General features: G+C 41.4%; 1 protein-coding gene across 14 annotated transcripts in view; it reads left to right on the top strand.

Moving 5' to 3' along the window:
• The first annotated feature begins 2851 nt into the window (after positions 1 to 2851).
• Positions 2852 to 13267, top strand: part of ncor1 (nuclear receptor corepressor 1) — a 63696-nt gene continuing 53280 nt past the window's right edge. For 6 of the 14 annotated variants that reach the window (XM_031572434.2, XM_031572438.2, XM_031572443.2 and 3 more), the window contains exons 1-7: positions 2853 to 3182; positions 5320 to 5528; positions 8384 to 8478; positions 8910 to 9111; positions 9456 to 9629; positions 10849 to 10962; positions 13116 to 13172. In XM_031572434.2, coding sequence (XP_031428294.1) covers positions 5421 to 5528; positions 8384 to 8478; positions 8910 to 9111; positions 9456 to 9629; positions 10849 to 10962; positions 13116 to 13172 — 750 coding nt within the window. In that variant the 5' untranslated portion in view covers positions 2853 to 3182; positions 5320 to 5420. Of the gene's footprint in view, positions 3918 to 5319; positions 5529 to 8383; positions 8479 to 8909; positions 9112 to 9455; positions 9630 to 10848; positions 10963 to 12480; positions 13005 to 13115; positions 13173 to 13267 lie in introns of those variants that run through there. The other 8 variants (XM_031572442.2, XM_031572446.2, XM_012838267.3 and 5 more) reach the window with 6 other exon arrangements.

Raw genomic sequence — 13267 nt, forward strand, 5'->3', positions numbered from 1 at the left:
AAAATGTAATTTTAAAAGTATTCAAAGACCATATTTAGCATTGAATTTAGGCATGGGCTAAATGTCATTGTGGTGGTAGTAGCTACACCAGGGGGTCTTTAAAATAAACAAAAATAATTTTAAACCACTTGGATGCTAAGGATAGAACATGTGGCATTCAAAAACCACAAAGAGTGCAAGGATCAGTTCAGCTGCTTAACATGAGGTTAAACACGTTTAACCATTTTACCTCAGTTGTTTATATGGTTGGGACTGGCTTTGAATACCTTGAAGTAAAATAAATTGCCTACTTTACACATAGATGCACAAGGGACACAAACATGTTCAGACTAACATTAAAAGCTTAATTTAACAATGTGTTACTTCCTTGTATGAAATGCGCCGTACAAATAAAGTTTGATTTGATTTGAATGTGAACTTTTAAGGCTGGCTCAGCTTGAGGCAGAAGCCCCTATCCAAAATCTTATGCGAGTTGCGCTACCCCTTTTGGGTGTGGGCATGGCATGGCGGCCTGAAAAACGTGCCAAAGCATGACCGTTAGTAATCTCTGTCATATACAGTATTGATAACTCAAACTTTTACAGCAGCTAGTTTGTCATATAATGCAAAAATGTGTACAATACTATATTCAACTTTAACAAGTAGTGTACGACATTGAACCATGACTGTCCCTCTGGGACAGCTCTTTTCTCCCTCACCCACTCTTTTGTTTATGTCTGGAATGGTGAAGTGTTAAATGGTCAGGGGGTGTACCAGGGGGTCTGACCCAAGGCCAGCTGTGCTTCTGAGGAAGGTGGGGGTGGCCTGTTTTTGTAAAGCTTTGTGGGCCTAATCGTTTATGACCTGCGGTGACAGAGAGGACCTATACATCAAGTCAGGACGACTATAGCTCTGTTGGGTTAAGAATTAGAGCATTTTATTTGTAGCCAGCACACTGTTTGCATACATGGTTGCTGAGGGGGGTTGGTGGAAACACAGCATGGTACACCCTTAATGGAGATGCATGCTGGGATAAAGATACTAATGTGGGTCACTTCCCTTTGCCGATTGTTTTCAAACATTAGACACTTGGAACTGACATCCAGGATTTGGTCATACAACAGTCCTATTCTTTGGTGAAATAGCAAATGGAGCATGGTGCTGAGCTTTTCTACCATTTGGTTATATTGGACACCATCACATGTAGCTCACATTACCTAAGACAGGCCTACTTGATGACATAATGAACAACAATAAAATGTCGGGTTCTGGGGCCGGTTCCAGTGGCAAGCCTGGTCCACCAGGAGCTGCCAGCGGATCCAGCCGTGCTGGGGACTTTGTGACCAGCCGCCGACTTCTCTGTAGCTCACCCAGGTGCTGACCCTGTGTTGTGTAGCGTGGGCGAGAGACTGTTGCGCGGCCTCCCAGCATGCATCAGGGGTTGTGTTTTTTGTGCTGTAGTGGTCAAGTCGTGTATCCTTTATGTATACCTTTTGTGTCTAGTCAAAGTGTGTCTGATTGGTTATCATTTTGTCTGTGTGTTATGCTGTTGAATGCCAGTGTTAAGTCTCTCCTGTTAGTGCATGTCACTGTGAATGGTGAGCTCCCCTCCTGTTGTGCCATGGGGGTATATGTATGGTATATATATTCCGGATTAGTGTGTGTCATAATAAAAGGTTTACTGCCAAATCGAAAGCAACACTACCAATTCATCACTTTAGAAGAAGCCAGTAGATGCAACAGCATCAACTGAATGCACAGGGGTTTGGAGAGAAAGCTATTTTTCACATATTGAACAAAATAATGCCAGCATTAATTTTTTGATAACAAAACTACACATTGCATTTTGAACGATCTCAACATTACTCACAATAACCATGTAAGATAGCAATATTAAGACTTTAAATGTTATTTTTTTTTAAAATGTTGCACAGAAGTTATATTTAGGAACGTATCTCCTGCAATTGTACAGTTATATTGGACGTCTGGCCTCACACAATTCCTTACATTAATGCATTGCAAAACGGAACCTTATATTACAGTACACTTTTATCACGTGCATGGGCACACAAAATGTTGCCTCATCTTATTTATAATCTTAAACTAGAACTGTGACAAGTAGTCTTGATTGTTGGCATGAATACTAAAATTACCGTTTAAAAAATAGGAAAACTATCGTATTTAACAGCAGAGGTTTGTTTGCTGGAAGGAGCATTCTGTACAGTAACTTGTAAGATAGGTTCTTCATTACATTTCCTCACTAAAACGCTACTAACGTCCAATAATGGGGTCAATCTCGAAAATATTGTCTTCGTGCATTTCAGTAATTATAATGCACACATCTAATGCAATCGGATAATATCAAAGACATATCAATTTACTCGAAAGCCTTGTACGTGAAGGTAATAATACCAAGTGAGCTCACTTTTCTTCACACTTTCTTCTCACGAGCGTTGCCTAAAACATTCCGTCTAAAACTATGTACACTTCCTATAACGTTCCACCTGACAGATTGTTTGCATCTGCGCAAGTTTTTATACTATTCACGACTATTTATCGTTATAAGAAATTTCCCCACGTGGAGTTTCAGAGAAGTGTATGATTTTTGGAAAATGGTTGATTATATCTGAAATGTCAAACATCAAATTTCGATACCCTGTTCGTTAACACTATCATGTTTACCGCTATATAATACCATCCATATAGAGACTATTAGCTACCAATACGATTTTATTATCTTATAGTCAAAAACCTACCTAACTAAACAGAAACAACAGACACATTTTCTACTATAAAAAGGTTTGGGTGGAGTGTATTCAGGCATGTCGGAACTTCAGGCCGCCTGCGGGGAGCTATTTCACGTCACACCGTATTATCCTGCATGATAAATGTTTGAAAATAAAACATCGCCAGTGCTTCGTTTAGTTTTTGAAAAGCTGTGCTAGTATATGTCGTTTGAAGAAGACATTAATAAAGACGACTCTTAGTATAATTAATTTATTTGAATAATATACAGTATATCTAAAATAGGCAAGAGCATTAGACGTAGTACTTCTAGGACAAATACAATGTTGAAGTGTGCTGCAGCCTTTAGCCTGCAACATTCGTTCAGTCCGTCATCCGCGGAATAACAGTCATCTCTCGCACTTTATTAAGAAGTGTACGTCTTGTTTTGTCTTGGAGGCTTATATTCCAAATATGTGGTAACTTTCTCTTTTATCCCACATACGACTGTAATTGCATGTATTTAAAATATATTGTTGTTTGGACGTTTACGTTTGTGTCTGTGTGTAAGCAACTCCTTGCAAGATGGCGGCTTTATTGAGAATGCAGAGGTGAAATTAAACCTAACGTTATCTAGAAATACTTTACTGTAATTGCTCTGCTGTGTATTATGACTGTAACCTTGAAAGTAATAAATACTCGTGCAAGAAGCGTTTTGGGGAAAATCATAAAAGTTAAATAGGAAAATTAGAAAAGAAACACACATTTCCTTGTTCTAGCTGTTAAGACAACGTTAGCTAGCAGTGATAAGCTAACTAACCATTTGGCTTTCTAGCTGTGTTAGTTGCCTAGCTCGGATGTTCCAAGCTCCCTAGCTGAATTGTTTACGTGTCGTAGAAGTCATATTATTATAGGAATTACAGCCTTCGGAATACACCCTCCCTTATTTAACTCACAGGACTAGATATGGAAGTAATTTACCCGCCTATCTTGTTATTGCAGGTATTAGAGGCAGTTCGAACTAGCTAGCCACATAGTATTGCGCAGCGTTAGCTAGCTATGAAGCTAGCTTCATTAATTTAGCTAGGCCATAGACATAGTGATTCTTTACGTTATTTGCTTGCGAAAGCTTGACAAGTTAGTTATTCCAACGTCACTGATGTGTGGTTGGTTGTTGTTGAGGACAATTTCTCGAAGTGTTCATATTTCAAAAGGTAATGTTAAGGTTTATTTGGGAAATGGCTACCTATGTGTACACTGCTTTGAAACAAGTTAATGTTTACGACCTTAAAGTGTTCATAAAAAGAACAAATAGCCAGAGCATCCGCGTTGAAAAGCAATAATTTAGTTGGATAGATGATCATTACCTACAGAAAAGTAACGTTATATGCTGTTTGTTCTTCCAAGTAACTTATGTAACGAGCGCGGGCATTACACTTTCAGTTAACAAAATTGGCTAAGGCAGGAACTGTGAATGTGTTCTCGCCAATTCCTTTTAAATGTACTATTAAGTTATGCCGTTCGGTTTTCAAGGTCTAGGCTTACAACTTATTTCAATTAATGAAAACTTAAAGTGTTATGTAATTTAGCCGCACACTCTACACAAAAATATCTTTACAGTCTCTCAGAATGCACATACTTTAGGTTACAGAAATGTACTATGCTAGGTTTTCATGTCTAGATTGGTATTGTTTTTGTTATTCTGCTTGCATTACAAAGTCAGAGCTCACAAAATGTATTAATCCCTGATAGCCCTTCGGCCAGGCATTCTTCAGATTTTGGTTGCCCGAACTTAATTAGACTAGCCCAGATAAAGAAAATGTTTGTGTGTAGAAAGGTAGATATATTACAGAAAGCAATAAGAAAACTTTGAATTTAGTGTATGGACGAATGCCTTTTGAACACATGGGGACATGTTGCTCAACTTAATGACAAATATTAGCCAAGTTATTTATTTACTCTGAAGAATGGTTGAAGAATAGAGCCTACATGACTTTTTCATTTTAAAATATCTTGAGTTGAGAGTTGTAGATTGCTGCTCCACTTGAGTAAACATGACAAACATCACATCTATAACAGTTTGAAGGTCGTCTTTTGCATAATTTGGTTATTAAAGACAGGATAAGGCTGCTGCCCAGTTCTTGACGTATAATTATTGAGCTCTTTATGTGGGTAAGCTCATCAAACTGCCACCAACTGTTGGCTTGGTTCTGGTTTGTTTCAGAAATTCTTGAGGCCTAATTTACATGTTTTTTAGTTTATTTTTTTACCTTGATACCTAGGCTAGATTAGTTGTGGGGGGGATAACCCCTTTTGTAAAAGGAAGGATTGGTAGATTTATGAGAAGCACAGGTTAGGAGGAGCTGGTCATGTGGAGTTGGCCTTTATTTTTTAAAGTACAAATTGGTCCCCAGCACTAAGGACCGACTTACTGCACTGCAATTCTCTGAGGTCACAGACTGCAAAATTGTGGACGAGACTGACCTCGCACAACTATCAACGGAGTGTAGAATTCTCAGAGCCAAACTGCAAATGCATCTCTCTTTTTATTCTGATGGTTTGTTTGAAGCCTCTTGAATAAGCATCTTGTTTATCTCGTTGTCTGTGTTTCCATAGGTGGTTTGGGTTGTCAGTCATGCCCCAGCTGAGACCCTGATCAGTGCCTCAGCACTCTGCCCAGGCGGCCCAGTCCTGGTTTTGGCGCAGCCTGAGCCAGCATGTCCAGCTCAGGCTACCCCCCCACTCAGGGGGCCTTCAGCAGTGAACAGAACCGTTACCCTCCACACTCTGTCCAGTACACCTTCAGCACAGCACGTCATCAGCCGGTAAGCTTGCTCCAGATGTTCAAGTCAATGTCACCCACACGGTTGGTTTTACAGTTTACACTTAACTAACACTTAGCTAATGCCTCAGCGGAGATAATGAAGAGCCGCTTGTGTTAGGATGTGTAGCTGGTGTTGATGGCTAACTTGCTAACAGGGGGCTGCCTCCTACGCACAAATATGAATTCCTTAGAAATCAATTCAGCTGTCTTTCAGAAGTGTAAAAAGTTGGCAACACTGCCAAATCAGGAAACAGTGGCATTTCAACTTGCATTATTTCTATTTACCACTCAAATTCATTCTTATCCCTGAACCCAGCCAACATGTTAATAAAATCAAGGGTGTACATACACACTAAGACAGCATAGTTGTCAAATCAAACAGCATAGCCCAGCCCAGTAGTTGCTTACTCTTCATGTGTTAACGGCTAAGAAGCAAAAACTAGGCTAACATGCTGCCTTGCAGGCTACAATCCTATCTGAAAGGCTACAGTAAATCAACAGTTGACATCCTGTGACAATAGCTTGTAATTTAGTTTTTAGGTGCTTCAAACAACAGAGGTGAGTTGATTCCAATTATGATGAATGTCCAACTCTAGTGAGGGCACGTATATGAATGTGAACCAAATATCACCAGCGTATGAAACTTTTGGCTTGTTAAAAATTCAGACCGCCTTTTGTGAATAGGTTACAGCATTGCTATTGTGTGATAACAATAAAATCCATTTCCGATCTCATACATTGTGGCATATAATGGCAGATTTTGAAGTACACTTCCCTTGTCCCTTAGATTAGATAGCTGCCAGACATACTGGAGTCTGAATGATTTTGATGTCAATTAGTTTTGAACTCGACATGTTGTAATCTTCGTTGCATGTAATGTGACTCCCATTAGTTATGTTAAGCTTGCACAAAGGGCTGCCAATAATTGTATTTGTGACTTAGTTTTGCAGGATACTTTGTGATTAGATTATGAATCATGATGCATGGATTCTGATGTAGTGTATGTTGGGGAGGTCCCAAAAAACTTTGTGTACGTTGTGTGTAGTGTGTGCTTGCAGCACAGAAGAAACCTTTCGAGCTGTTAAGCTTGTGAATTATATGCAACGGCCAGCAGAGCCGTGAATGTGGTTATATTTGGCAGCTGTGTGGATTTAGGAAATTATGCATAGCACAATGTGGAATGTATTGGGATCTAGCATTGTGCTCACACTTTGGGGTTAATTTTATGTTTGAGATAAAAAAACACAAGTTTTACCATGCCTGTGGATGTGTGGTTGATTGAATGTACACAAAGAGTGGGCCTCTGTCTTATCCAGATGAAGTTCCTTATCCGGATGTCAACTAGTGTTTTCATTACGTTGTAGATTGTGTCAGGGCTTTGTTCCGTCATGTATCTGCTTACATTAGCAGGAAAACATTCTATTTGGCCTGCTTGCAGCATAACTGTGATGAGTGTTGTGCAGTAGGTAGGTGGGATGCAGTGGTGTGCACTGCTTCGAAAACATTGATGTTGTCACAAAAGGCAGGATTTTCCATGTTATTCTATGATATTATGCCAAGCTGAGTCGACTAGGTCAGGTAAGCAGCCCACCTCATGTCTATTAGCTGCCAACGTGGACATAACTGACTGTTCCTCTCAGAGTTTTTCGCTGCCAAGTTACTGTTGACTGTTCAATGTACAATTATAATTGTGCGTCAGGAAATGTATATAATTATGATAAATTCCCAGTGAATGCTATGAGCAAATCCGTTTTGATAAGATTTTTGGGCACATTTCCCAGCTGTAGCACTCAGGGAAGCTCATAATGAAGGGGTGGGAGTGTATGTGGGCTTCAGTTTAGACAGATTTTGAGGAATGTTGCATTCTGCTGTGTTTATGGTTTTTACTTTCTAGTCCACAGAGACGGCCTCAGTTCAGTTCCCATGTCTGTGTGATGACATCAGTAATGGCTCATTATTTCCTCCGTTAGTCTGTAATATACTTATGTTATGATGAAATTATAGAATGTGACGTTGGTATGGTTTTAAGATTACTAAGAGACGATGGTAAAACCTTTTGTATCGAGTTCCTTTCCAAAAGAAATTGACAGAAACGAAACCCAGGGGTGACCAGAAACATTCCAGGATGGGATTAAATAAATACATTTACTAAATGGTCATAGTTCAGTTTTCAGAAGGTTGCTTCCACAGCAATGTTGCCCTGGGTACATCAAAACATATCAGGTCAGACAATAGGGAGAAACTACCCTTATGTTTTTAGTACCTAGTACCATTAAATTAACGTGTTTGAGAAGGCCAAGGGGCCCATTCTCTAACATTACATTAATTAAATATCAGGGCAAGCCCTTGCACTGTTGATGTCCCATTATTTCTCTCAGGACTGTTTAATGTCTGTGTGAAGCCACTTAACATCATCCACAAGTGGTTGTGATCACTTTGAACCCAAGCCTGCCTTTTATTGGTGTACTTTGCAACTAACGTTGTGTTTCCTGGTTGCTGTGGTTATCTAGTTGCTATGCTAGCTTACAACATCTTTTAAAAACTGTAAACGGTTTAAATGGAAGAGTTCCATTTGCATTAAATGATAGCTAGTTATCTAGCTGATGTTATAGTCTCCTCAATGTAACACATTGTAACTCAATGTGTATAGGACGCACACCCGAGTATGAATTGCAGGGCTGCAGAAATATTACTAAATCAATGTATAAACCGTGGTTAATAGTCAGGAAATTACGATCGTAATTTTTGGGAATACGTGCTATGCGGTGTGTGTCAACATTATGAATCTCTCTCTCTTTCCCTTCTCTCTCTGTCTGTCTCTCTCTCTCTCTGTCTGTCTCTGTCTCTACTGTATAGGAATTCACCGTCCCAGACTACCGGGGACACATTCAGGACCAGCAAGGTCGACGCAGACCCTCTCTGCTCTCGGAATTCCACCCCGGGACTGAGAGGTAGATTCACACATTCCCTCCCTGTTCAACCTCCCACATTTGTCCAGTCCCCTTCAGGTGACAGTGGCAGACGTGGGTTACGGTGATGCTATAAAGGTAGAATTTGAATCAAGTAAGTTAGGGGTACTGCAAGGGGAAATCACATACTGATTGTCCAAGAGAATAGGATGAAAAAGTTTCTTAGAATAACTGTGAAACTCTCATTCTCAGAATCTCTTTACATTTACATTTAGTCATTTAGCAGATGCTTTTGTCCAAAGCGACGTACAAGGGAGAGAACAGTCAAGCTATGAGCAATAGAACCTGGTGTAACAATACCCACCCCACCATGCATTTCAGCTGTCTGGATGGTGTAGCTAAGGTTTTTTGGGGGTTTCCCCACCCCACCCCACCCCACCCCTCCCTTCCTTCCCTCTCTCTTCTGCTTGCAGGCCCCCAGAGAGGAGGCATGGCTATGAGCAGCAGTTCATCACGTCCGTCTCCACCCAGGCCGAGCACGAGTCCCTGGATGCCAAACGGCCACGGGTGGACGGGGCGCCTGAGACTCACTTCAGTCGTGCCCTACCGGGATCCCTCGTCCTGCCCCACGTCATGCAGGATGGCCTGATGTCTGCATCTGGCGAGGTCAAGAAGGTGAGCCATGATCACATCCCCATCCGGGTTCCCATAGGTGTCAGCATTCGACTCTGTGCAATCACACTATCTAGCTGGATTACAGTAATATTTCAGTTTGAGGTCCAGAGTTTGTTTCCCTCTTGGTGGAGACTATCGTTAGTACAATCATAATCACAAGAATTCAGTTTTCAGAGTTATCTTTAGAGGCTGAAGTGTTCAAGTGAAGGCTTTTATAAGCTCTCAAAGTGAAATGAGTGAAATGATTATCTGTTGTATCACACGGCTGCTCAGACTTTAGAGCACTCTGTTGGTCCCTGTGGTTTGGAGCCCCAGTTGCATCCTTATCCCTTTCCATCCGACAGGACACGCAGTTCAGTGTGAAGGTGGAGGCGTCCTCCTCTGGGTTACTTCAGCATATGGACCAGAATGCTTCCCCCTCCAAACTCTCTAAGGAGGAGCTCATCCAGAGCATGGACAGGGTGGACAGAGAAATTGCCAAGGTGGAGCAGCAGATCTTTAAGCTCAAGAAGAAACAGGTAAGGGAGATCTTCTTCAGTTGGTCTCTGAGTTGTGTTTTATGTTAGTGAATGGTCTGCTATAGTGTTGCTTCACAATAGGAGAAATGGCGGTCATGTTACATAGTGATGTTGTTCAGCATGCTTAACAGTGTGTTCTTGATCATTGCACACTGTAATTCTCTCTAATTATCCTTGAATAAACCATTACTATCGTTTTTATTTAAGTCATTGCAATTTGGGGTGCTGAACTTGGTTTAAAGTCATCCTGTTATGTTATTTTGTCTGGATATCCAGTCACCGACCAAGTCATAATTTGTCACTTATTAATGTAACACCCAAACGTGTAGTGTTGCAACGAGTTTAAAGCCTGGGCAGTATCTCATCCAAGGCGAGATAATCTTCACCAGTCCCCTGCTAACGAGGGTTGCTCCCTGCCCTCCACAAGTGCTCTGTGCCTCGTCTAATGCCAAATCCCTTGTCCTGGGAGTTTCTGATGCGGGTGAAGAGGGCAAGCAGACGCATGCTCAGTCTGCCCCTTCTCTGCACTTACTCTTTAATTACTCTCTGGAGCAAAGGGTGACTGTGTACTTGGAGGTTAACTGGTTAAATGGGCCTTCCTTCCTTCCTTCCTGTTCATACCTCTTGTTGAGAGAGAGAGAGAGAGAGAGAGAAGGATAGAGTTTTTTCCCACCCCATTCACTGTCTCTGGTTTGATGGAATTCCAGACTCATTAGAGAGGAATGTTAACTCTGCCTGGGTGGACGAGAGGCAGGACTTTTTGATTTTGATGTGTTTTATATCTGTCTTCCTGAAAGCTTTCCCAGGATTATTTGCTTATTCCAATTATGCTTGGAGCCCCTAATCTTTATCCTATAGACTGTTTATTTACAAGACGTGCAATGTCTAAACAGACTTTTCATCCAGCTTGTTCAAACTGCCCTCTCTAATACTTTCCTTTTGCACAAGTAAAAAAGCAGTTACAAGATACAGGTGACATGAAGGTTAAATACAGCTTGGAGATAATACCTTCATCTGCATATTTTCTATTTCTTTGTTTGGACAGAGGAGTGTTGCTTTGGGATTGCCAAATGACGGTGGCAATTGTAGAAAATAAACTGTGTGTCTCTTACTATTTCTGTGTGATAATTCTTTTATAAAGTAATGTACGTTTGATCATTATTATTGTGAACTGTTTAGACTTACATATACATGTTTTGCATACATCCTTGCGTCCTAGCAACAACTGGAGGTGGAAGCAGCCAAGCCAGTGGAGCCGGAAAAGCCAGTGACCCCCCCACCAGTGGAGCGCAAGCACCGCAGCATCGTCCAGATCATCTACGACGAGAACCGGGTTGGTGCACCCAGTCTCCATATAGCACTGGCACACCCTACTAGGCAGAAATGAACCTATGCTCAAAATCTAACTTATGTTCCGAGGGTAGACACATCAACTCTGGCAGACAGGTTTCCCACAGTTAGAACACACAAAATATAACCGCATAATCTGGATTGGGAGGGAATGTGCAGGATGATCTGACTGAATCCACAGGCGCTCACCATAGTCTGTTGCAACCCATGTGTAGCCTTGTGTTGTGTGGAGTTGGATAGTAACCATGAATTTGTCAGACATAAAACATGGTTAGTTTGATAATACATAATTTTTCAAAATGTAATTATGTGCATGTGTAGACAGTGCGTGCATTGTTGTGTGTGTGTGTGCTAGTGGCTGTTTTTGTAGCTTTGGGTTCTCCAGGAACTATGTGCATGTGTTTAACATATGTTGAGAGCTAGCCAGGGCGGAGGGAGAAATATAGCGTAGACGAAAAAAAGTGAGAGGTGGAGAGAGGGAGATATAGTCCTTGTATCTGTGCTCCAGCTCAGCGGGAGGGAAAGGGTGAGAGTGACTGTGAGGAAAGGGGGGAGGGATGGTGGGAGGGGCAAGTGGCTCCAGGGTTACTGTAGTTCAGTGGTGTTTGTCTGGTCTGTGTGCTGGCAAGACGTCACTGGGGCTTGGCTTGGAGCTCCGGCAGTCGTTAACTCCTTCAGCAGGAAAGAGCAGAGGGCTGACTGCCACACGGGCACACACATCTCTCTCTCCCTCTTCCCCCCGCTCTCCTTCTAAGCCACTGCAGTTTTACAGTTCTAATTGTTTGACACTTATTCTGAAAAATACGATTTGAATGTTAAGATCGTTGCTTCAACAGTTCAATCACTTATCGCAAATCTGTGTGTCCATTGGAGTTGTTTTCATGGTCATGTGTAGGAGATCATCTGTGGCTGTCCAATGCTGCAAGCTCCTTTGCCTTCTTATTTCCACCTGTCATTAGCTGCCAATCTTGTTTTGAAAAGTGGTGAGGTTGGCTCATTGGAGCTCATTGTGATGGCTGCATCTAGAATATAGTTACGTGAGGCTTGAAGTTTTTAGTGGTTAATAGAGTTTTTTGGTATGGTTTTGGTCATCAGAAGACTGCCTTTTTTGTGGAGCTTGACTATCAATTTTAATATTATGTTTTGTTTGTGAGAGGCAGACAGAACAGTTCAGAAGGCATTACAAATTAAATTGCTATTTTTTTTTCCCCCGTTCCCTCCCTCCTCCACTGACATTGTCCATTGTCCAAAACGCCATTTTGTTCTTTTTCTATTTGAACAGCTGCATGCTCTCCGCCTTTGATTCATCACTGTTGAGTGAGCAGACAGCGTTATCATATAATATTTCAGTATTCCCTCTTTAATTGTACAGAATACTTTTTAAGCAATGTTATTAATTGCACCTTTGGCAGATGAATGCAAACTTAGAAACACACACACACACACACACACACACACACACACACACACACACACACACACACACACACACACACACACACACATTCTCTCCCATATATCCACACTGAGGCAAACAGCTTTGCTCCAGTCTGACTTGTACTGTCTCTTAAGCCTGCTGTCTCTTATTACCTCCCCTGCTAAAGAGGTTGTCTGTGCCTTTGCTGGTTTGGAAGTCTGCACTCAGGAACTTGGGAACAAGCGGCTGTCTTCCTGCACGTCAGGCACTTTCAGAACATTATTTCGTTTTTTTTTTTTTAACAGTGCAAAGAAAGGGGGTCCAAGTGCTGCAGCATGTTTTCCATAGATGTTAAAATGAGATAAAGACACTATTTTGTTGGTCCTGCAAGTCTGTGTTTGTGCAAGCAAGTGTGGGCGTATGTAGATATTAACATGAAGTGCCATAAAAATTAAGTGCAAGAAGACCCACGTCCTCTTCAAGTAGGGAAGGTTTTGGATGCACAGTTTGCTCTAGAGTGTTTGTTTGCAAAGTATCCATACCATTAACTCCATGACAGCAGGACAGGAAAATAATGCAAGCTCAGAGTGGAGGCAGCATAACACTGTGTGAGTGTTCTTGAAGTGGGTGGTGTCAACACTTTTTAATAAAAAATGTGTGTGTTTCAACTTTTTGATCTCGCTCTCTCTCTCTCTCTCTCTCTCTCTTTCTCTCAATAGAAAAAAGCAGAGGAGGCCCATAAGATATTTGAAGGTCTTGGTCCCATTCTGGAGCTAGTAAGTGTCTAGCATTTGTTATGGAGGATTTATGCAACATACTGTCTTACTGTCCAGCTACAGAGCTGCTGGTGTAAGCCAGATTTAGAATCTTG

This window comes from Clupea harengus, chromosome 8 (assembly GCF_900700415.2).
Source record: "Clupea harengus chromosome 8, Ch_v2.0.2, whole genome shotgun sequence".
In the NCBI taxonomy this organism is placed as follows: domain Eukaryota; kingdom Metazoa; phylum Chordata; class Actinopteri; order Clupeiformes; family Clupeidae; genus Clupea; species Clupea harengus.